Genomic DNA, 26,693 nt, shown 5'->3' with positions numbered 1-26,693 from the left:
ATTCCTTAAAAAAGACGCGAAATGTTGAATCTTGTTTCATAATCCATTGCAAAAAGTCTATTTTCATATCTGATCATTTTCCAGCACGATGGAGTGAATTGTGAGGAAGTTCAAAACCAACAAATATTTCGACTGTTTCTTCGACATTAATCATTTTCCCCCTCAAATTAGCTTTTTTAAATCATAATCATTCCAAAAAACAGTTTCAACTGGAGCTCCATTGTAAACAACTTCACGATACCAAATCATTGCAGTCGATTTTGGCAATGATTTGTTCGACCATGGCAGTGGAAAGACGATAATGGAAAAATGCTTGTTTTTAGATTTAACATTAATAAAAAAATTTGCAATGCCTTTTTTCATGAAGTGATCAGAAAACAAACATCTCTCGATGTGAAATTTTTAAACTCCATATGGACACAAAACGCACAAACACACAACAAAACGCCAAAAACATTAAAAACAGTCATATTCACAAAGATTTAAACAGCAACGTTAACGATGGTCGAAAGACAAAATTTTAAGCATTCAAAAGGGGAAATAATTATCTTGACAGTAATTAATATTAAAACGATTTAAAGTTGCAGCGGCTCTAATAAAGACAAGGAGGCTCGGTAATGTGCGTACGCAGATAATGTTCCGACCCCGCTCATCCACATTCTTGACTTAATTGGCTACCAAATGATGAAGAGAGAAAACTTTCAAAACACATCGTTCAATAAACAACCAATGAAATGCGATAACTCCACGCTATAGGGCCAATGAAAGTTGTTAATAATAGGACTACTGGAAAGGACAGTAATAAAAATCAAACAACAAACACTTTACGACCAAAATTCGATTTCTATAATAGAAAAAATCATAACAAAATCAAACTCGCATCAGATAAAAACCAAAAAAGAATTTAACCTCTGATTCTTTAGAAAAAATATGCGACCTGTCCCCAATGCTACTGGTTAACAGGTCGAAAAAATGAGCAAACAGGTGCGAAGTGCAAAAATACTTTTCCATTTTTGAAAACAATTACTTTCACAGTTATTATTGTCATTAGATATCAACTGAAACCACTAAAATGTTCATTTATAACTACACAGGAAGCAGTTGAGACATGTCATTATCCAATATTGGATTGCGCAAAATTTCAAAGCCACTGAAATTAACGATTTTTGTTATAACTTAAAAATACTTTGAAATGTACAAATATATAAAAATATATAATTTATGAAATCTCGTAGTAACTGTAGTAACAAAGCCGGGAAACAAATGTTTGAAGCTGAAACCGTTATAAAGATTAATTTATAGCTCACTGGAAAGAGGTTGTGACCTCTTTTCAAGGGGACTGAGCTACAAATCGACCGAAAAATTATTTAAAAAAAGACGAAGCTCAACTCAAATTTATTTTTGAAAACCAATATTTTCAAAATTCATAGCAGACTTAGAATTACAAAAGCGATGGATTAAATATCAACACCTCAGCGAGCCAACTGAGTCTCTTAATAATGAGATTAAGTCACGAGCCCCACAAAAAACGAAAACAAAGCCAAAACTTCGAACAATTTTACGACCTGACACTGTTCAAGGCACCATAATTATAGGATGCTACATGCAACAACTGTGAATAATCATTTTACCTTCATTTTAACATCAACGAGCATTGCATATAAAAGGACTACTTAGACATGATAAAAAAAAAGAAACCAAAAACAGAACAGTATAGAAATCTTAACATTTTACGAAACTAAATGGACGAAGCAATCACTCACAATGTATAACCAAAGGAGAAAAAATGTTTGAATCAACAAAAGTAATCGGGAATTCTAATGAGTGAGATTGAGTAACATGGTGACGAAAACGAAAGCAAAAAGGAGACAGATGAAAAAGACAATTTAAAAAAAAATTAATTTGAAAGTCATTAAAACAAACAGCTATTGAAATCTCTAAATAGGTTGAGTTATACCTCCTGGAGAAGCAATTAAGATATATCGCTATCGGGAATATGGCGCACAGAATAAGCAATTATGAAAAAAAAGAAACACTGAAAACGCGTAGTACCAAAATAGAACAACCATTAGTTGATTATAAAACCGTTACCAAAATTTTTTTAGAACCCACAGGACGTTGATTTCCGCCTGTTTTTACTGAGACTACGCCCAAAGTTGAGAGAAATAAGATAAAAAGTGGCAAAGTTCAAAAATGCAACAATATTATCTCAAAACAAATTTATTCAAAGTCATAAGACATTAGATAACAACAGAAAAAAAATGACTAGGTTCTTTTATACTTCCTAAAAGCTAATTAGATCTTTGATTGGTGACACTAAGTCATTGGGCTAGAAAAAGTACAAGAAATGAAAGCAAAACGAAAGAAATCCAAAAAAATTTTACAATAAAAATTTGTCAGAGCAATAAAAACCATGAGCTTAAATCTGAAACCATCTCGTTGGGTCTCGTTCATTTTAAATAGTTTCTCTCGTTATTTGAGCCCTATTTAATATTCTTGTCCGTAATTTACATTAAAACATTTACAAAGTGGAAATATTCTGAAAATAAAAAAGGTCGCGCGCCATTAAAATCTAAAAAATTTTTGTCGTAAGGATCCATAGTGAGATCAAGATCAGCCCAGATGTTGCTGTGCGTCTAAAAAAACACTCAATTGTTGAAATGCTTGCCAAATAGATCAATTCTATACAAAATTTTTTAGTTTGTCAAAAATAAATGCATTTTGAATAATTATCGAGTTTGAATTGGCAAAAATTGGCAAGAGTAAAATTTCAGAAGACTCCTAAAGCCAAGAATCTGGCCGCAGCTCTAAGGTGTCTCCTTCCAGCAAATTTAAAGCAAGTGGATTAAAAAAGCAAATTTGGTCCTATTTTTGACAAAAAAAGTCCAAATTTTGAGAAATTTGGCACAAATTTTAGCCAAAAAACTTGGATCAAACAATTCAACAGCCTCCTCTATCTCTAGAGATGAAATCTATAACACTACAGTTAACAATTTTAACATACTTGAGCAAAATTGACGAAAATTTGGTCAAAATTGACGAAAATTTGGTCAAAAAGAGAATAAAAACAGCTGAAATAGGTCTAATATTCACAAAACCTCGGTAAAATGTTCGTGCATATTAGACCTATGTTCGTGAATATTAGTTTTGTGAATATTAGACCTATTTCAGCTGTTTTTATTCTCTTTTTGACCAAATTTTCGTCAATTTTGACCAAATTTTCGTCAATTTTGCTCAAGTATGTTAAAATTGTTAACTGTAGTGTTATAGATTTCATCTCTAGAGATAGAGGAGGGCTGTTGAATTGTTTGATCCAAGTTTTTTGGCTAAAATTTGTGCCAAATTTCTCAAAATTCGGATGTGAATATAAGTGAATTCTACCGAGTTCTCAAATAAACCTCGGTAAAATGTTAATAAAAATAACGCAAATCGGTCAAATATTCACAAAAATTAAAACATCGTTAACTCGCCCTAGAACACTAAATTCCAAAAAATTTTTTCATATTCTACGCTGCACGGGCTTTCTAATGATACCACTCTCAACTCTCTACGATTATTATATCGATCGGCCGAAATTGTCTGACCAAAAAAAACCCATTTGAGTATATAGTTCCTCCCCCCCTTAAGAGGGGTTGGAACAAAAAAAGCAACAAACCTAACAATCGTCAAACTTGACTATATCATAACGAAGCAATGAAGAGTTAAAAAGCGCACCTCGCTTTATGCGATTTTTGAGTGGCAAAAATTTATATTTGGGAGTTAAAAATGCATTCAAATGCAAGGACAAGTACAAGCAATGTCAACTGTAATGCTCTTGGTGCAACAAGGATCATAACAAATAGCATATATTTTGCAATATGCGTCACTTCGTTTAACAACTCTGGAAAAATAATTACACCAGAATTAACAATTAATTTTTCATAAAATGGTCAATGAATTTAAGATCTTAAAATCATTGACCAATTTATGCAAAATCAACTGTCAAATTTGGTGTAATTATTTTTCCAGAGTTCCTAAACGAATGCATCATGAACTTTACAGTTGGCATTGCTTGTGCTGTTCTTGCAATCTAATGCTTTTTTCTCCCAAATTATAAATTCGACAAAAATATCAGAACCTGTGGTAACTGAATATTTTTACTAACTCACTATATCATGGATTAACTTGTCTCAGAATAAATTTGTTCAATCTATGAAAACGTTCTATATGATAAACAGTACACTTCTTGTACACTTCTTGTTGTTCAGGTTAACAAAAAATCTGTTATCTATAATAAATGAGTCTCTAAAACAATGTAAAAACTTTGCTAAATCCTGTGCACTAAATGAGCATAATTTTTGAACAATACTTTCATCCATTTTAGTTAAATCATTATATAAATATTTTGCAAATATTTTGTTTTGACTAGATGAGTTCTTTCATTTATTTGGATATTTTCTTCAATTAATTCCGGAAATGAGTTAATTAATAATTTGCTTGGATGTTCATGGCGGAGAATTCTTGACAGTAATTTTATCAGTTCATATATGTGTAACTCTTTAACAGAAAACAACTTGTGTTTACATCGCAGTTCGTCAATGCTTTGGAATCTGTTATTTTCAGCTAAGAGATTCCAAAGCATTGACGAACTGCGATGTAAACACAAGTTGTTTTCTGTTAAAGAGTTACACATATATGAACTGATAAAATTACTGTCAAGAATTCTCCGCCATGAACATCCATGCAAATTATTAAATAACTCATTTCCGGAATTAATTGAAGAAAATATCCAAATAAATGAAAGAACTCATCTAGTCAAAACAAAATATTTGCAAACGAAGCAAAGAAACAAGTCACTCATAAATAGATTAAGACGCTTATATAATGTTTCAACTAAATTGGATGAAAGTATTATTCAAAAATTATGCTCATTTAGTGCACAGGATTGAGCAAACTTTTTACATTGTTTTAGAGACTCATTTATTATAGATAACAGATTTTTTGTTAACCTTTTTTGGTAAGGAATGAAGCGAGCTGCATTTTTTTGTGTAAAATTGGCATTCTTATTAAACATTTTCTTAGGGGTTTCTAAGTTTGATTGGAAAGTGGTCTTACCAGGGTAAAATATGATTTTAGAGGGTTTGAATTAACAAATAAGTAGACTTTGAGAAGAATTATAAGGCATCACTTGACAGGTCTAGCGACCTTTTGATGTCCTTTCGGGTTATGTTTTGTTGTTTGTAAATTTATAAATGCAAGCAATGGAATAAACTCGAGAACTAATTTATTATTATTATTATTGTTTCCTTCCGAACAAAGCAAAGCCTTGGGAATAATTTTTCACTTGAAGCATGTATTAAGAAGAAAAAATTTCGGGACCCAAAATTCCATTCAGTAAATTATTTTTTTTTACAGTTAAAAAGTGATGAGCCCCTATATGTACAACCTACGGTAGCATTCGGTACTCTTAATGGTTACCCAGGATTAATTGGAAATAATATTGATACAAATTCAATTTTACAAAAGATATACTAAACATTTATTGATGAAAAGAGCATGCAAAATAGTCAACATCTACACCGCACAGAAACTGATTATTTTCAATGGTTTCTTGTTTAAAATATTTGAGCTACATTTTTCTGCGACAAGCTTGTTTTTCGTTGAGATAAGTCTAACTGATCTGAGTGATTCTGAAAAGATACTGAGAAAATGCAGACGATTCCATCTCATTCTACGGTTAGATTATAGCAAACACATATTTGAAGTCATTCGAGCTATTACTTCCAGTCAAAGCAGGTATAAATCTTATTGTTCCGACATTTTTGAACCTTATTACGTCCGTCGGCTCATTCCATCTTTGAACTTCACGAACACTACCAACGACAGATTGTATTTTTATTAAAATAATAGATTTAGATTTTGCACACCAAATAACACAACAGTTGCGGTTTAAAAACGTAACGTGATCGAATTCCACTAATTTTTGTCCAATTCCACTGATAGCAATCAGCTCAGAGCTGTGTCTATTTGGATCGACTACCAAAAGTTTGTTCTCTTGTAAAACGAAGCAGAGGTCACAGCCGCTTCTCATCTTCCTTTTCCAAGTAGGCAACGACTCACAGTTAATTATAAACGAGACATTATGAGAAAATTTAAGCAAGTTATGATTTTCATCCCAGTAACACCAATGTATCATCTGGCTAGAATTTGACATAGTATATGGACACAGTATATGCTCATATGAAGGCGGAGAGATTTCCGAAAGATCACAAGAGCTATCTTTTCTCACGTCCATCCTATACGCACAACCATGGTAACCCAACAAAACAACAGAACATAAGGTAGATTCATCGTGCACTTCGTAATAGGACTGAATATAACCCCCAAACTCCACGTGTCCGACGCGATGTATATCCACCTTCTCGGGAACACCGCTAACTGTTAGTTTGCCAACATTAATCAATCCCTCACTGACAGTAAACAAAAAAGTATTCATAGGTGACGCAGTTATGACAAATCGCTCAACACTTCCGGAAATCTTCGAGCCGAAACGCTTTCCAACTTTTTCGCTTTCCAACTTTTTCGCTTTCCAACTTTTTCGCTTTCTCAAAACGCTTTCCAACTTTTTCACAAACTCGTTTCCAAAATCATCGACCATATTTGTGATCTCAGCCAATTCTGTACTTTTTGCGTAATAGTCAGTTACTAACGCTTTCGAACACGCTTCCTTTGCGCTTTCATAATTTTCCTTGGCTTTCTTGAAGTCTTTAATGAGATGAGGACTTGTGGCGGATAAAAGATCTCGCGATTCTTGTTGGAGTTTCAAAACACTTTCGATAATTTGAGTATTTTTCTCTTTCTCATTTTCCAATAACTGTAAATTGTCGTCAAGTCTCTTCAACGCTTTCTGTCGCAGCTCTTCAATTTGATTTTCGACAACCTCTCTCAGTTCCTTTTGTTCAGATTCGTGACTCTTTTGAAGTTCGATAAGACTCTCTTTCTTAGCTCTCAAGGGTTTCTCGTCCATTTCTAACGTAGTCAACATCTCGAAAACTTCCTTTTTAATCTCAATCGCTCTTTCGTCAATACTTCCCATTTTATGTTCACTGTGTTCTCCCAGACACTTTGGACAAATTGTGACGTCACAAGTCCGACAATACTCACCATGAAGTCTCCGATGTTGGGAACAAACTAACGGTTCCTGGCCTTTCGAATTTCGAACCTGGTGACCTCTTTTGATATGATGTGTGAGACAAGCTTCGCAGAGCAGTTCCTGTTCATTTGAATTAGAACCCTCAACAACCTCAGAGGAACAAGTCTCACAATAGTATAGTTCGATCTCAGCGTCACCACATGACGAACAGACTAAAGTTACACTTGCCATCAATTATAGCATGCTGTAACTGAAACAGACCATTTATAAGGAAACTCGAACAAAGCGTCTAAAAATCTATTAACAGATTTTCCACCCCGGCAAAGTTCTCTTCCTGACAACGGACAGAAGCCGCCGTTCTAATTGTTCATTAGCTTCGTCTAAATCGAAAGAAAGTCGGCATAAGTTAAACACAAAAATTTAAGTTAAACATAAGTTAAAAGCATAAGTTAAAAGCATAAGTTAAACACAAAACACAAAGAATTTTTTCTTTATAATAATTTCGTCAATTTTTTCTTTATGATAATTTCGTCATCTGTTTACAACGTTCAAAATAGTAGCACTAAAAACCTTAGCTTAGTTACAGGACCAAAACCACTGGTCTTTGAAAAAAAATGAACAAAATCTCAGCTGAATAAGCAAAAATAAGCCTGCAAGTTATTTTCATTAGAGATAACCAACAAAGCAATTTAACCTCTACAAATTTCAATGCTTCTGAGAGTCAATGGCATAAATATTGCCATAACGACGCAACAATTTGAACGCATTGAGAACGAAAGTCAGAGAGAGGGAGAGAGAGAAATTTCAGAAATATTTGAGAAGTTTACCAATCATTAGATCGACCAAAATTTTGAAAAAAGCATTAAAGTTTTTAAAAACAAATTGTGTCTAAGTATCTAAAATATCCTCTTTAAAGTGAAAACTCTAAATGGATCAAATTCATCCTATTGTCGAAGCAGATAAGCCCCTACTACTATTAATACTCAGGCAGAGCAGCAGAAAGAGCTATTAATAAGGACAAAACTATTAAATACAACAAAGCTTTTCCGAAACCTATGGGTCCAAAGTTAAAAAAAATGGCAGCCTCTTCAGAGATTAAAACAATCTTTCTCAAGCATCTATAGAGGAAATGTTTTACTTTTTCAGATTAATAGTGAAATAAAATCAACTAGTGAACAGAAACAGTATGAATAAGGCACATCATAGAAACTCTGTCGATCAACAGTTCTCTGTCACACGGCCGATCACACAAACAGCGGTTTGGAACAGTTCTAGCCCTAAAGTTTAGGGATTCGATTTGAGGAGAAAATCAACACTGATGAGCTAAATTTATATAAAAAGACTGCGATACAATCTAAACCCATTAGATTGTAAGAAAAAGAAGCACAGCAAAGATAATCTCAGCAAAATTCACGGCTATTCAAAACACCAGTCTGGTAGAGAAAATCACTTCTCATAGAAGTTTTGGTCTTTGCATGGCCACAACAAACATTGTGCTTTCTGTGATTGGTTTGTTTCTGCTGTTTCGCAGAGGGGTCATAACTCCCTCAGCCTTTTGCAGTATTTAAGCCTATTCGACAAGACTACCACAAGTTCCACAGTACACAAAACTAAAAAAGGTTATTCAATAATTAAAAACGGAATATCTAGTGTTTCATGACCAAGCTATGCCTGAAACCTACATTTTTACTTTAGGTTCTCTAAATTTGATTGAATCTTCATAACTTTCGCAATTTTTCTTGTCGCAAACAAATTGACACTTTTTCCTCTCTCCCAAGGTTCAAATAAAAATCGCAAAAGCAACAGAAAAGTGGGTGAAATAGCATAATAAAACGGCCAAAATGGCTTTAAAATCTCAGAAGATTTGGCTCAAAACTTTTTAGCAAAAGTTTCCTCGCAAAATTATTCTGCAAAGTAAATGGGCAAACGCTACGTCAAATTGACCCAGAATTATTAGGTCAAATTGATCAGAAAATGTTTCCAAATGAAAGATATTCTTGAAGTGTCCCCGTACTGGAAAATTAGACTAAGATACACTTCGAATCGATACGATATATGATTCTCAACGATGCCTCCGGGACAAAAATTGTCAAACAAAAAAATTAGTTGACAAAAAGTTGTGACAATTTTGAAAACTTTCTGAGGGAGCCGTAGAACATCATGTGGCAAAAGTAAGAATTCATCTCAAATAAGCTTTCTGACAAAACGAGTAATATAAACAGGTTGTCATTCAGACCACCATCAATTATGATGAGCGACCTCGAAGAGTCGACACTGACAGAAAAACAACTTTGCTAGCTGTTGCTTTCTGTCAATTAGAATATACACAAGAAAAAACATTGAATTTCATTGTAGGTTACTAAAAATTAGCAACATCACAGACAAAGAATAGCATTCTATACAATCTACAGTCGACGCTTTAAAACCAAGAAAAAATTTCCTGAAGGAAAAACTTAAAAACTTTCCAAGATGACCGTGCTGCACAAATAAGCACAAGTTCATTTACTTCAAAATTACACGCACTTATTGCATCTCGGGACCGTAAAAGTTTTAAAAAAAACACTGTCGAAATTATAAGAAAATCCTTCATTAGTCTCACAAGTCTTCAATGGCCAAGGAATTTCAATAACTTAAATTGCCATTTAAACGAATAATCGCCATGGTTTTCAAAATTATAATAATTCACTTACAAAGTTGTAGCTCATCAAGTCTTTTCTTTTAGAAATTGTTTTCGTTCGCTAACAATTCATGCTGTTTGCTTATTTTGTTATGTCCTGCTATAATGACCAGTTCGTTGGTTTTTAGATATGCCTTTGCTATCTATAATGTACCAAATTTTGAAACTACCCCAATATGATAATACAAACTGCAAGAAAAGCTCACAAAACCAAGAAAACTTTATTAAGAACTCAGTCTGCTGATCGAGCTAACCAAATTAAAAGCTGAGTTGTTGAACGCTGCTGTTTAAATAGCAGTCCATAAGAAACAACAATGGTGAAAAAAAACTTAAAAATTAAAAAACAATACAACTTTCAGAACTAACAAAAAACCAAAACGGAAGAGAACCAATGAAAACTAAGCAATTTTTATAACTGTAGGAAAATGTATAAGAGTATAACTGTAGAAGTAGACAAGAAATTATGGCATTGCCGTGTTTTGTTTTCGTATAAGATATGAGCTGACATTGTCAAACGATTCAACAGACTGGCAGTAAATAAAATCATGCATCACTAGAAAACGAAAACCTCTATGTTTATTTTTAGCACAAATTGAAAGTCGCAGAAAAAATCGACGATGCATTGAATTAATATCATTCACATTATTTTTTAAAGAAGATGTCAAAGTCAGGAAACCAGGCAACTGCGACTTTATAGAATAACTATGAATTGTTAGGTTACCAGACGCTACTAAATAGCATCGACTGGCTTATCAAGTAATATAGAAAGAAATGCAAGACAAACTCAAAAATTCATAAACAGTTTTCAGATAATTTAAGTTGTGTAAAGACATTACTGTTGAAAGTTATGGTTTGAAACATCATATTATTGATAGCTATAAACAACATATTTTTCTTCGGCTAGGGATACCATTTAGAAGACAACATTCGAACACAGCAAAAAATGGTAAATAATTAAGAAAAGAATCGCCATCTGAACAATTTTTGATAAAAAAATGCTCATGTAAGTGCATCTAAACTCAATTCAGCCCGCTTTTACAAACCTTTCATTTTTTTCCAAACATTACCTAGTCCGGTTTCACATTTTTTTAAAAAAAAATAGCGTAGCGCTAAAAAATTAACAAAGAAGAGTAGAAGAAACATTTGAGAGCACAGGATACATAAGAGAAAAAACAGATTTTTCATCCTTATTCGGCTACCAGTTAAACAAATAAAAATCTTTGAATTAACTCAGAAACTATTAATTTACGTTAAATTTTCCCTAATTCCCCAGGGAAAATTATTTTTTTGAAAACCTCATTTCCCCATTCAAGACGCATTCAAAAACCTCTTCAGGAAATGTTCTACGCAGTACGAACTTCCAAATGACACTACTCGTGTCTTCTTCTGATCAAAAATCCCGGGGGTGAAAAATAACAGGAAAAGCAAGGCTAGTATATAGTTCCGTCCATCATTGCAAGAGGTCAGAATAACTTATCTCTTTGCGACGAGTCGTTAACATCCATCTATAACCACCATCAATTACCCCGCCGTTTAAAATCTAGTTTAATAAATTCCTTTTAACCAAATCATAAAATGTTTCAATACAAGATGAACCTTTACTATCCGAAATGGTTCCGAGAACCTCGACATATAACATTAAATTTTCCATTCTGTCTGCCGAGAAAAAAAAATTATTTCAATCTCTATAATACATCACAATGAAGACATACTTGTAATCGTTAGAATCTCTGTTCCTGCAAAGCAGGTGTGCATATCAGACTTAAACTTTTGTATAGCCTTGCTAAACGACACAATAAGCATACCGTCATATTAATTTCACTTTTGAGGCAGGTTCACATAAGAAATTATTGAATTCTATAAAATCAGAAAGTAAAATTAGACATGATTTGATAAAATATGATCCTTTTCTAAACACGAGTTCGAATATTAGGCTCAGCGTAAGCATATTAATATGTACAATGATACATGGGTTATAACCTAAAGGATGCAAACACATAATTTAATTCAGAAGATTGTGGCTCTTTCGATACCGCAGGTAAAAATATACAGTAGCGATTTGGGATTCCAACTGGAGCTGTGGGATCATACCATTGACATCGATCATTCCAATCAAGGCAGCGCAGAATGGTATCCATACTCGTGAAAAAAATAGATTTTGATTTCAGACACCAGATAAACACAGCAGATTGGCTATAATAGGTTACGTGATCAATGGCTTCCCCAATAGTTGAATCGGCACGCTTTTGAACAGACGAGCATTTATTGGGATCAACAACCAATAACTCTTTCCTTTCTAAAACTAAGAAAAGGTCATAGTATCCAATAGTTTTCCATTCAGGTACTGAGCCACAAAATACTTGAAAGGATGAATTATGAGAGAACTTCAGTACATAGCGATCTTCCAGCCAATAACACCAGTGAATCTGATTAGATGCTTCAACGGTGTAAGGGCAAACGACCTTGTCAAATGAAGGCGTGGAGATGACGGAGAGATTACAAGTGTTGTCCCTTGTGACGTCAATTCTATACGTAGCACCACTTCGAGCCAGCAGAATAACCGAACAGTAATGAGAAACATCTAGAATGTTCCAATGGGATAGAATATGATCGTCAAAATCAAACTGCTCCACAGCGCTATTCAACAATCGTTTTCCCGTATATCGATCGAATTTCATCTCTTCGACAAGAATCAATCCCTCACAGACAGTAAATAGATAAGTTGGGCGGTAAACAGACTCGGCACTTATGGCAAAATGCTGCAGACTTTTTGAATACCGTGTACTGAAGATCGATGTCAATTTTCTCACAATCTCAGTTTGAAAGTTATCGACACACTGATTGACCTTATTTATTTCTGCGCTTTTAGCATAGTAGTTGGCTAACAATGCTTTCGCACCCAGGATCGTCTTCTTGTATTGGTCTTTTGCAAGCTTAAAATTCTTAATAAGATGCGGACTTGTTGCCGATAATAGTTCACGCGACTCCTGCTGCAGCTTCAAAAGAATCTCAATTTTTTCATCATTTTTTCTGTTCTCATCTTCCATCAGCTGCAAATTTTGGTCTATTTTCTTCAACATTTCCTGTCGCAGTTCTTCAATCCTGTTTTCAACGAATTCTCTCAAACGCTTCTGCTCACAATCGTGCGTCTTTTGAAGCTCAATGATCCGCTCTTTCATTGCTCTCAGTGGCTTCTCGTCCAACTCTAGCTTTGTCAACAGTTCAAACACTTCCTTCTTAATCTCAACAGCTCTTTCATCAATACTTCCCATTTTATGCTCACTGTGACTTCCAAGACAATTTCCACAGAAGGTGACATCGCATGTCTTGCAATACTGGTTATGAAGCCGTCGATGTTTCGAACACACTAACGGTTCCTGGCCTTTCGAGGTCCTGACAAGATGGCCTCTTTTAATATGAGGTCCAAGACAGGGCTCACACAGCAGCTTCCTTCCGTTTGAATTGGAACCATCATTTCCGTCATTTTCATCCGCTGCACAAGTCTCACAGTAGTAAAGTTCACTTTCAGCATCATCGCAAGAATCACATGCTAAACTAGCACTAGCCATCAGAGCAAATGAACTGATGAACTGACAGACGCAAGATAAACAACTCATGAAGAACAAATCAGTTGGCAAACTTCCAGGCAAATAGAAATTCAAGGCAGTCAACCTTTCGAATGAGAAAGTAATCACGAGGCTAAAATCAACAAACCACTAGTTCACAACCCACCAGAGCCCTTCGAAATCGAGATCAGTTTGTGCTTTGCACACACAATACCCGAACAAGCGTTCTAATTATACAGGAAGAAAGTAAAATCCGCTCAATTTATAGAAACATTGAAAGGAACTTGAACTCTTCGAAACCCATTTTTGTTTCTTGAACTCTTCGAAAAAATTACAAATTAGTGCAAGAACGAAACACGGGCAAATAGTCTTATTTAATCATTAAATTTTTGAAATATGAGCTAGTAGTGACGGAGAATATTACTGCAAACGATCTCCAAACTCAAAACACTGATGCGACATGTTCAATTTCAGCAGGAGTTTCACCAACAGCGGAGCGTCAGGCGCAAGAGAGAACAACAACCTCTGAGTCTGTGAGATCGTCAACCGTAGCAAGAAGAAAACCAAAAATTAAAACGAAAATTGAGAATTTTTCTTTTCTAAACTTCCCAAAAAACAAAAAAATGGAGGTAAAAATAATTTCAGCTTGAGTGCTCAGTTTGTTTACTCGCTATTTCCGTCTTATTTACTCAAAACACTGATGCGACATGTTCAATTTCAGCAGGAGTTTCACCAACAGCGGAGCGTCAGGCGCAAGAGAGAACAACAACCTCTGAGTCTGTGAGATCGTCAACCGTAGCAAGAAGAAAACCAAAAATTAAAACGAAAATTGAGAATTTTTCTTTTCTAAACTTCCCAAAAAACAAAAAAATGGAGGTAAAAATAATTTCAGCTTGAGTGCTCAGTTTGTTTACTCGCTATTTCCGTCTTATTTACTGATCATACGTTCTATATCACTCACACAGTCTTGAAACTAACATTGACTATCCTAACAAAGTAATGTAGTTTAAAGTAATATTTTTACCAGACCTCAAAACAAAATTGTCCAGAAACAAGAGGCCCTCAATTTGTAATCAACTCATCAATTTAAGCAAATCACATTTTATGTGTACTTCTTTCGCATATATAACTATAAACTTAAGCAAAGATGCATATTTTACTAACAGTTTGATTTATCAAAATAAAACAGTGGAAGACGGGTTATGTCATATTTCCACATAAAAAGCCTTATATTAGCTTCTGCATTGACGGCACCTGATAAACCACCAACTAGAAATTTCTCGCATGAAACAACGAGCAAGGCTATACGTATTATCGACTCTTATCTGACTTTCTCCATATGACACTGATAGATATAGAGAAGTCATTTGTAATTTAGAAATACGAAAATTAATTTTGAAATAGAGCAGTAAGCAAGTAGAGAGAAATAGAGAGTAGATGCGAAATATATGAAATGCCAGAGACAACCAAAATGCGAGAGACAGCCAAACTAGATACTTAGATAGTAGATGTGAAATATATAGAACGCAAGAGACAGCCAAAATGAAAATAACTAAGCTCAAACTCTATATCCGTAAAGAAGTCGAACCAAAAAAAAAACCCATCGGGCAACTTGAATCGTAGAATCACAAATAAAACGTTTTTGAAGCCAAAGCCATCTCATTCGCTGCCACGAAACGCCTAAGTTTTTGTTGCCAGGAAGGTCACATTTGAGATTGAGGTACGTCACGAGTCATCAAAAAATTAGTTACGCGAACAAATAAAAAACTCGCTTCATTAAGTGAGAAAATGAGGTAACAGTAGAATTTGCTTGAATAGAAAAGCAGAATTTTAGTGAGCGTGACAACATACGGTTGGGGGTATGTAATTGAGGGGATTCTATAGTTTGAATTGAGAGAAGTGACTTTTATAGCAAGAAAATTTAATTTTTCTCGAAACGAACTTTCAGCCTCAGAATATCAGAAGTTCCTTATTAGTATATATTGAGAACTAAACTACTATTCAAGTCCAATGTTCAAAAACAGAAGCAAATGTTCCAAAATATTGAGGTCAAAGTTCAAGTCGTGAACAAGCCTGCTTCAGCTTTAAAAATGCATATACTATGACTCCTCTTCTCGTTGTGAGTACCAAGAGGACGCCAGCAATGGCTCGCTATTGGAGATACCACTTGATCACAAAATAGATTCCTCGAATTTTTATTTGACGGACAAAAGTAATCAAAATAAACAATGAGATAGGAAAGTAAACTATTTCCACTTTCAGGATCATGGTACTGCAGCAAACATAGTACAGTGTCTTCTCTTATAACCAGCATTAGGCGGTTAAACACAAGCATGAGAAATCATGTCAGAAATCATCTACTTTTACCCTTGAAAATCGACATGTTGACTAGAAATAATTATAGCTGGATACACAGACCGCTGAAATGTTGGTCCGCGGTAATTTTTTTGTATCTTGAGATACTTTAGACCTGAGAAGCAGTGGAAACTAAAAAATTCAATAAATGCCATTCTTTCAGCAAATCTGTTACTTAGTGTGAAACATTATAAATAAACAACAATGAACAGCAATTTTCAGAGCTGAAATAGTGAGCAGAACAATTCAAAAGTGGGTAGACAGGATAACAGAAACGTTCAGTTGGTTGAGTAAAACGTAACTGAAAATGTAGAAACGATATTCCATAAAATTTAGTTTTTGCCTTTTTTGCAACTAGGGAGTACCTGCATTCAAATGTATTACATTCCAAACACGTTCCAATCTTAAAGTAGACCAAAAAAACTAATCATTTTGATTAATTCAACGCTAGGTTTGATGTTCAGAGCGAACAGTTAAAATTTGTTCTTTGATACAAATATCAATTTGTGAAAAAAAATTAACTCGGGGGACCAAATTTGATTACTTTTCACATTGTGTTTGTTTTATATCAGTGGCGAGAGAACTTACTAGCGTAGGTTTTACGAAAGTACAAATCATTTGTTTCCTGTTTTAAAAACGCTTTGACGGAACGCACTGTATTAACACGTCCAGAAATTCCAAAAATAAAGCAAGAGCGACGCAAAAATAAACAGTATCTCAAAAAATGAGCAGAAACAACTGAAGAGTTGAATTTAGACAAGCTCAAGTTAATTCCAAATCAGCTCCGGGAGACCAACACGAGGGATCCAAACCGAAAATATGATGCAACAAAATGTTGCCAGTGAAACAAAGACTTTGAAACAACGAATTCAAGACGTCACTACAAACTAAAGAAGTTCATATTAAAGCTTCCAAAATATGGTATTTGATAACAAGTAGCTGAGAAAACAGAAAACAAGGCCGCAAAAAGACTCAATAAGATTGAAAAGATAAACAAAGGAGAGATTTAGAACTTGTAACATGAAATACTAAATCTGAATTAATTCCGCACATGTAGCATTATGATTGCTAAAAAATTAAGCACCGTTGAAGTGAACAGGACACATGAACGATGAATACAAATTATTAAACACGTGTCAAAAATCAAATCGCTGAAAAAAATCGACCAACTACCGTAAATGCAATATGATGAATATGGAATAATTTACTTGAAAAATGAAACTATCTTAATAGTGAGCAGACAGACGTTAATATCAAAACTGTTTTATGTGGTTGACTAATGGCCACAACTTTCCCGATATCTTTGAAGCCATAATAGATGAAATCGGCGACAGGAAAAGTTGAATAAAATCTTGTAATAAGATCTTGTAAGAAAGTAGATACAGAGACTGCTGCAAAACAGATCCAACGCACCGCCAAAAACTAAAGAGACACAAATCCAGATAAGTAAACATTAAGATTTAAAGGTAGCAGGATAGAACAGCATGAGTCCGCTCCGGCAAAAAGCTCGGTGAATCCGAAACGGCATGGTGGCTGTTAGAACAGGCGTTTGGAACCCCTTTGCCCGCTGAAGGATTCATCCTTCCAGAAACGCATTGCAATTTTTAATAATCAGATCTCAAAGCTCGCGTAAAAATTCAATACTTTGGCGCATGCCTCGTTATTGCCATCCAAACAATTCAGCATGCAAAAAAAACGAAATCGCAGCCGTTTACCCAAAGTAGATCAAAGTTATGGTCCTAACTTAGCTGAGACCTAACATTAGGCCTATTTCAAGTGTTCTTCGAGAATTCACTCACGGTAAAAAACTTTTGAGCCTCCTTTAGAAGAACAGGAAAAAATTCCTCACCATCCGTTAAAACCGGTAGAGAGCAAAATACAAAGTATGCACCTGTTTGAAACTAATGAAAATGGGGCTATTGAGACCACAAATAGCTTGGATAAAAAACATCTGGAATGGATGAAATTTGCAATGTGTCAATCAAAACGACAACTCAAATTGTAGCGCCGTTGTTGACGTAATTTATCAATATATCATTCAAAAAAAGGAAAATTCCCTGGCGAATGAAAAAAGAATTGACAGTTCAAAAATATAGAAAATGGTTCGGAAAGAAACGACACAGTTCTTGAGACTAATGACACAAGCAACTCAAAAAAATTGGAACTTAGTAGCATCTCAATCTTAGCCCCATTGTTGTAATAAATTTATTAAACAGTTTTAGATGTCTTCTGATAATGCTGTAAACATTCAACAAAATGCCAATGAAGGCACACCAACGCATTTGCTGACAATATCACCAGGAGTGCATAGGATCATCAAGGACATGCAAGATACAATTGACAAACAAACGAAGCAAATAGATGAGCTAGAACGAAAGTGCAGTCTAACTGACCTAACTGTTACAAGGAATAGAAAACGGCAGAATGACCTTCAAGAGAGAACACAAGTGCTTTACGGATAATAACCTGCTGAATATTGTTCAAGCAATTACTTGCCTCTGGGATAAAACTGAAGTGTTTTATGAAAAAAAGAAAGGTGCTATCTATTTTTAATGTAATAAAAATGCTATGTTTAAAGTAGTCAGATTGTTTTTGATTGCTTATTTTCAAATGAGCAACAATTCCGTTACCGGTAATCAATTGAAACTGTTAAAAACCACGCCAATGACAGTAAGATAATTACAGAAACGAACAAAATTTCAACTGCAAATTTTCATTTTACCCCCGCAGTCTTTCACTTCATAGTCGTTTGTAGGATTTAGATACTTGATGTTTGGTAGAAATAAAAAAATCCGTCAAAGAAAAGAAAACAGCAGTAAGATAATGTATTCAATTTAGATTTGTTAAATTATTTAATTTATATAAATTAACGTCATTCAATTAAAACAAAAGCGGCCGAATTTGTCACATCTAACATTATTGCTTAACCTATTTCATATCACATAGAGTATACAACTTTTAAAAATAACTAAATAAAGCAAGACAATGAACTAAGAAGCAGACAATAAAGCATGGTCAGATCTGCAAAACAAATCATGTGAAATTTCTCCACAAAATAGCACTATGAACAACAGAATAATTCTTCAACCAACATTACTCAGAACTCCGCAATTATTCAGGCAAATAAAAAGAAAATTATCACAGATGGACAAGTTTGTCCAAGCTCTTTGAAAAGAAAGGCATTTGACCAAGCTTTTCGCCCACTTAGCTGCCCTCCTAAGACTAATTTGCTTTCACTACTTAGTCGCCCTCTCAAACGAGTAAAATCTTACTTTTGACTTTTTCGCAAGTGTCTAGAAAAAGCGTCTAACTTTTCACCCTTTCGATTCGCTAAATGCGTTGAAAAATAAAATCAAGTACCCCCCGTCTTCTTAAGTCCCTCGAACGTCTCAGATTTATTTTCTAACGTACACAAGATTATATTGTAATAAGGATGCTTCTTTTGCGAATTCTAAGTGAACTCTCTCCAAAGTGAAATTATAAATCTACTAAAACAGATTACTTCAAACAATGAGATGGTAGATAGACATTAAAGTTTCAGCACGCACACAAAACAAAAATTGGTTACAAGAATTTTCATTAAAAAATACTCCTTCAGGAACGGATTAGTAGATCATGAACAAGATTCAAGGTTTCAAGAAATATGCGCGTAATATATAACGAGAGAGATGCGCAAGGTGAAGAAATGACAGAATGATCATGAATTGCAGCAGGTTAGCGTCATGAAAACATAATTATGGCGTCCATCGCTTAGGGAGCACTCGATGGCAGGCAGGAACCGAAACGACGAAAGTTGCCGATGAGTGTTTTCAACTCTCTGTCAATATCATTTCCCATTTTATTAAGTATTTCCTTCACATTGTCAAATTCGCAAGGCTTCACGCTTTGGTTTGCGGCCAGAGCCTTTTCACATTTTTCAATCACTTCTTCATAAAGTTTTCTGACATCTTTAAAATCATGTATCAAGTGAGGACTGGTCAGCGCAAGCAAATCTCTAGACCTCTTTTGAAGATTCAACAACTCATCAATATCATCTGAAAGTTCTTTCTTCTCGTCGCCCAAGAGTTTCAAATTGTCTTCGATTCGTTTCAGTCCAATTTGTCGCAGCTTCTCAATTTCAATTTCAAACTGGTCTTTCAGTTCCATTTGCTCGCTTTTGTGACGGTTTTCAATTTCCGAAAGCAACTCTTTCTTAGCTCTAAGTGGTTTCTCGTCCATTTCTAACTTGTTCAACATTTCAAATACTTCCTTCTTAATCTCAATTGCTCTCGTTTCAATTTTTCATATCTTATGCTCACTGTGCTTCTCCGCACAATTTCCGCAGAATGTGACGTCACATTTTATGCAATACTGATTTTGAAGCTTCTTGTGATCAACGCAAACCAAAGGCACTTGACCTATTGGAGTTTTGACGTCATGACCTTTCTTCACATGCGGACTGATACAAGACTCGCACAAAACCTCCTTAGTGACGTCATTCGAGCACTCTGCAATTTGATCACAAGTTTCGCAATAATACAACTCATTTTCTACCTCACCACAAGACGTGCACTTCAATGTTGTAGCAGCCATTTAGCCAAAACAAACAAATCTGGAAGAAAGCAATAAATAATAACACGTGTATTGATTATTTTGTTTTGTAAGAAAGTTTGAATTGTTGATGTGAACAGTATAAGCTTCAGAATTATACAACTCAAACTCTTCCACATTACACAAGGCTCTCTGCATTGAAAGGTTCAGAAAAAAGGGAAAAAATAAGATGTGAAGACAAAAAGTCTGTGAATTTATGCTGAAAGCAAGGAAACAGCTGCTCCTGTACAAGTATTTGAGCTACAACACTAGAACTTGCAAACAACGCGGATTACACAGATTGGAGTACAACTGAAACTAATCTTTCAAAGTTAAGGACAAGTGATTCTACAGGTGCGGCCTTTAGATACAATAAGCACGGGGCAGCTACAAGTAAACCCGGGTTGACCTTCCTTGGGAACCATAATCGGATCTTTTCTGCTAGCGCCCCCCCCCCCCCCCCCCGCTTATTTAGGCACCCCCATTTATAAACGTTTAAACATATTGTTAAAGCTAAGTAATCGCATACGTGAACATATATGAACAATATGCATTTACTAAAAGCTCGGACAGCTATGGTTTGAAAATATTACGTATTCAACCAAAATTTGTTGCATATAACGTAAGCATCAATAAAACTTTCTGTATTAGATCATTTTTGGTGTTATCGGCTACAATAAAGGCTTGATTTTTTAAAATTTTTCAAGGGAACTATTTCAAAATTGCCTTAAATCTTCCTACACACTCTTGTTTTAATGAAATGCAAATATCGCTCTTACAATTCACGAAAGATTTTGGGGGTGCAAATTTAACGACTATATACGGCTGGGGGCACTAGCAGAAAAGGTCCCATATCCAAAAACCATATATGGTCCCATACAAGCTTTTAAGAGCTTTTCGAGCAATGTTGATTTTTTACATGGTGATCTATATGGTTGCCAAGCTACCATAAACTCCATATATGGCTTGGATATGGTTGCCAAGAAAGGTTTATGGTGGTCAATTCGGGAAAGTAACGTTTAACACAAAAAAGTTAAAAAGTCGAGAACACAGACAGATTATTGACAAGATTATATAAGCTTAATAAAACAGCGTTAAGCAACATATAGGTGGCGCAGAGTAGATGGATAAACACAATAAAGCAAACGGATCACAATTGTTCTCATATTTAAAAAACCGATCTATTCTGTCCCCCGGTGTTATTGATGCCCACCAATTACAATATGTGTTGTTATATAGCACATTACCATGTAAGAAATAGCAAGTGGGCCTTGGGGGTGTAAAAATTTTATACCAACTAAGCCTGGAGAGCGGAACAGAATAGATCCGACAAAACTCCATAGCCTGCGACATGAAAATAAACATAAATTTGCCGGATAAGAATGCTGAAGAATCTTGGTCAGCTGAAATTAGAATGCTGAAGAATCTTGGTCAGCTGAAATTAGAAGACATATTGACAAAAAAAGCTACCATTACTGAGCAAACTCTCAGGGCAAAGGGCGAGATCGGCCAGTCTGGAATTGAGAAACTAATCGCAGTGAACAAATAAAGCAAAAAATATCAAAAATCGATAAGCCAGCACAAATCAGATAGTTTGATTCAAGTTGGCAAATCAGAGCAGAAAAAGATTATTATAAATAGAGGGCTGAATTTTGGAAAGCAACATTGAAATTGAAAACTTTGGATAAGCAAATCAAGGATAATTTGTTTGAAAAAGAACCGTAATAAGAACTGCACAAATTCTTTCAGTAAGACATTGAAGGCATCTAAAACTTTTCAAAACTTGAAAGAACTTTTTGAATCAACAGAGTTCTACTTGACAACAAGGCTTAGCAGCAAAATTGAACAAGGGGGGAGGGGAGGGGGTGAACCATCGTAACACTAATCTTCAATTTATTTATTGATACGCATTTTTGGCATTGGAGTTTTCACGCTGCGGTTGTTCGATCAAACCTAAGTGATGAGACTTCACATTCGATTCAAGTGAACACTCGGCCGGTCTATTCACCGGTCCCTCAAAGATGTAGTTCCCAATAGAAAATACAAACACATCTATAAATGTAGACGCCGATCTCTAATCACAATCGAGTGCAAATTTTCACGAATTCGTATTTCTCGAATGTCGCCAACAAAGTTGACAACAAGTAGATCAAAATGCATAATTGAAGATCACTAACATATAAATAACCAAACAGCCGAAGTATTATGAATAAATTACTGAAGAACCATAAATGCTAAAAAAACTCAATTCATATTATTGAAAAAGGGAAATCCTAAAATAAGACCTGGTTTTCTCTTCTTATTCCAATCCAATTTTCACAAGAATGACAATTCGTATCTCTTCGATGTCCAAAAACTTTAAACGTCTAAAACCAGGTGATCATTAGATGTTATCAAATTTTTATAAAAGAAGCAAACTTAAAACTTGCTGAAAAGATAAGTAACGCAACACTAGAATTCTGCTTTTAGAAAAACTTGGGTGAAAGAACCGCAAAAAAACGTGCCGCTAGAAATTACAATATATTCTTCCACCAACATAGAAACAACCGGAATACAGTGAAAGAAAATACAGCAGTCTAACTTCTGTTTAAATATTTTAATCTTGATCAAAGTTGTACGAATCCAAAATAAAACAAAAAAAAGCCGGTAGAATTCCGAAGAGGAAGAATTCGTCATCTTCAACAATCTATGGAAATCTATAGAAAACACGGAACAATTGATAGATATAGTTACATTTTCTCAATTTATAGGAAATCTATAGAAAACACGGAACAATTGACAAATATAGTTACATCTTCTCAATTTATGTCAAATTTCTCAATATAAATATGGCAAATTTATACCAACAAAAGAGCAATCAGTTGGTAATCAAACTGTCTCTTAGCTAAGAGCGTCATATACAAGCGATAGGTGTAATTGCAGCTTCTATTTTGTGTATCTATCTATTCTTTACTCCTTCAGAGTTGAGCGTTGACAAACCAGAACAACTTCGACAAAATAGCTCACGTAAGGATTGTCAAAAAAAATCAATTAGGAAGGACGTCTATCCTATCAACAATCCCAAAAAAATACTCGGAAGATTTTAATATTTCACAGCAAATCACTACACGGACGGCTGGTAACTTCGCAATTCTACTGACTGCTCTGTTAAAGAATCAAGGATTCTATGAAGCCCTTCGGTCAACTTCTAAATGAAGTTTGTCCAGGGGATATAAAACTTTACTCAGCTGTCAAAAATATAACATTGAAAAACATTTTACTGACTTGCTACATGGATTGATATTGAGTTCGCAAAGATGTCATTACAAAATAAACTAATTGGTAACACTAAGATTCAGAATTCTATCAGTTTTTCAATTCAACTGAACCCTGATCAGTCAACATACTTAAACAAGATTGCAGATGGCGTGAAGAGCTTATCGGTATTCACTCCACAACCCAGCGAGACGAATATTAAACCATGTGAAAAGAAAGCTGAGCCATTGCCCATCAGGTTCAAAGGGTAACTGCAGACCTCGGAGTCTACTTGGTTCAGCAAGTTCCCCCACAAACTCCAAAATATAGTAAGGTATCTAATAGAAACAAACCAATATAAAGTTTCGCCTTTTATCAGACGACTAGTTAGAGATTCCTATCAAAGCCAAGCTACTAAATGTTAAGCCTGTTTATAAATACAAATTTTATCGCTAAGAATTCGAGGAAAAGCCGAAATAAGGAAGAGAACCGAGAACAGTTGACTTTCCAGGAAAAACAAAGTGACTAAAATCACCTGGATAAAATAATTTCAGAATGATTGCTGCTATTCAACAGTTCTGACCGCAATCAGATAACTCACAAACCAACGGGCATTTATTGATTACACCAAAAATTGGTCTGACCAACAAGCTAAAAGTCCGCCGTACATGTGCGCTATTAAATTGATTTAGTCTAAGTATTGCTGAAAACAATATCTTAAGGGAATAGTGTTTTTGAGAAAAGCAAAAGTATTATGATTCATAAGATTGATATCAGGGCCCCCTAATTTGAGCCCTACGCCTTTTCGATCTTTGCTACATGGATTGATATTCCTGCGTTTTAACGATGCCATCACAAAAATGTGCTCTCAACGAAGTCATTACAAAATTAAGAATATATCAGAAATAAACCAATAAAAAGTTTCGCCTTTTATCAGACGACTAGTGAGAGATTCCTATCAAATCCAAGCTACTGAAAGTTTTGCCTGTTTATAAATACAAATTTTATCGCTAAGAAGTCGAGGAAAAGCCGAAATAGGGAAGAGAACAGTTGAATTTTTAAGATAAACAAACTAAAATCAACTGGATAAACTAATTTCAGAAACAGTACTATTATCCAACAGTTCTGACCTAGACCAGATAACTCACAAATCAACGGGCATTTATTAATTTCACAAAAAATTGGTCTGACCAACAAGCTAAAAGTGCGCCGTACATATGCGATACTAAGTTGATCTAGTCCAAGTATTGCTGAAAATAATATCTTATGTGAAGAGTGTTTTTGAGAAAAGCAAAAGTAATACCATTCAAAAGCTTGATATCAGGGGTCCCTAAATTGAGCCCTACGCCTTTTCTATCTTTGCTACATTGATTGATACTCCTGCGTTTCAACGATGCCATCACAAAAATGTGCTCTCAACGATGTCATTGCCAAAATTAAGAATCTACTAGAAATAAATCAATATAAAGTTTCGCCTTTTATCAGACGTCTAGTTAGAGATTCCTATCAAAGCCAAGCTACTAAATGTTAAGCCTGTTTATAAATACAAGTTTTATCGCTAAGAAGTCGAAGAAAAGTTGAAATAGGTAAGAGAAAAGTTGAATTTTTAAGATAAACAACCTAAAATCACCTGGATAAACTAATTTCAGTATGATTGCTGCTAATCAACAGTTCTGACCGCGATCAGATAACTCACAAATCAACGGGCATTTATTGATTACACCAAATATTGGTCTGACCAACAAGCTAAAAGTCCGCCGTACATGTGCGATATTAAGTTGATCTAGTCTAAGTATTGCTGAAAATAATATCTTAAGGGAATAGTGTTTTTGAGAAAAGCAAAAGTAATATCATTCATAAGATTGATATCAGGGCTCCCTAATTTGAGCCCTACGCCTTTTCGATCTTTGCTACATGCATCGATATTCCTGCGTTTCAACGATGCCATCACAAAAATGTGCTCTCAACGAAGTCATTACAAAAATTAAGAATCTATTAGAAATAAACCAATAAAAAGTTTCGCCTTTATCAGACGACTAGTGAGAGATTCCTATCAAAGCCAAGCTACTAAATGTTAAGCCTGTTTATAAAAACAAATTTTATCGCTAAGAAGTCGAGGAAAAGCCGAAATAGGGAAGAGAACAGTTGAATTTTTAAGATAAACAACCTAAAATCACCCGGATAAACTAATTTCAGTATGAGTACTACTATTCATCAGTTCTGACCGCGATCAGATAACTCACAAATCAACGGGCATTTATTAATTAGACAAAAAATTGGTCTGACAAACAAGCTAAACGTGCGCCGTATATATGCGATACTAAGTTGATCTAGTCCAAGCATTGCTGAAAATAATATCTTAAGGGAAGAGAGTTTTTGAGAAAAGCAAACGTAATATCATTTATAAGATTGATATAAGGAGTCCCTAATTTGAGCCCTAAGCCTCTTCTATCTTTGCTACATGGATTGATATTCCTGCGTTCTTAACGATGCCATCACAAAAATGTGCTCTCAACGATGTCATTACAAAAATTAAGAATCTACTAGAAATAAATCAATATAAAGTTTCGCCTTTTATCAGACGACTAGCTGGAGCTTCCTATTAAAGCCAAGCTATTAAATGTTAAGCCGGTTTATGAATACACGTTTTATCGCTAAGAAGTCGAGGAAAAGTCGAAATAAGGAAGAGAACAGTTGAATTTCTAAGATAAACAAACTAACTAAAATCACCTGGATAAACTAATTTCAGTATGATTGCTGCTATTCAACAGTTCTGACCGCGATCAGATAACTCACAAATCAACGGGCATTTATTGATTACACCAAAAATTGGTCTGACCAACAAGCTAAAAGTCCGCCGTACATGTGCGATATTAAGTTGATCTAGTCTAAGTATTCCTGAAAATAATATCTTAAGGGAATAGTGTTTTTGAGAAAAGCAAAAGTAATATCATTCATAAGATTGATATCAGGGCTCCCTAATTTGAGCCCTACGCCTTTTCGATCTTTGCTACATGCATTGATATTCCTGCGTTTCAACGATGCCATCACAAAAATGTGCTCTCAACGAAGTCATTACAAAAATTAAGAATCTATTAGAAATAAACCAATAAAAAGTTTCGCCTTTATCAGACGACTAGTGAGAGATTCCTATCAAAGC

General features: G+C 34.8%; 2 protein-coding genes across 6 annotated transcripts in view; one reads left to right on the top strand and one right to left on the bottom strand.

Moving 5' to 3' along the window:
• The window catches only part of LOC142351863 (striatin-interacting protein 1 homolog), a 454,798-nt gene that overhangs the window by 68,404 nt on the left and 359,701 nt on the right, over positions 1–26,693 (top strand). The gene's annotated exons all lie outside the window — the stretch shown is intronic.
• Positions 5,418–7,378, bottom strand: LOC142352262 (uncharacterized). Its single transcript, XM_075404748.1, has one exon. The coding sequence runs from the start codon at positions 7,361–7,363 to the stop codon at positions 5,717–5,719; it is 1,647 nt and encodes a 548-aa protein (XP_075260863.1). The 5' UTR covers positions 7,364–7,378; the 3' UTR covers positions 5,418–5,716.

The sequence above is a fragment of the Convolutriloba macropyga genome, chromosome 13 (genome assembly GCF_964194025.1).
Source record: "Convolutriloba macropyga chromosome 13, txConMacr16.3, whole genome shotgun sequence".
NCBI lineage: Eukaryota > Metazoa > Xenacoelomorpha > Acoela > Convolutidae > Convolutriloba > Convolutriloba macropyga.
The sequence above is the reverse complement of the archived record's forward strand: the minus strand, read 5'-3'. Positions and strand labels throughout refer to the sequence as shown.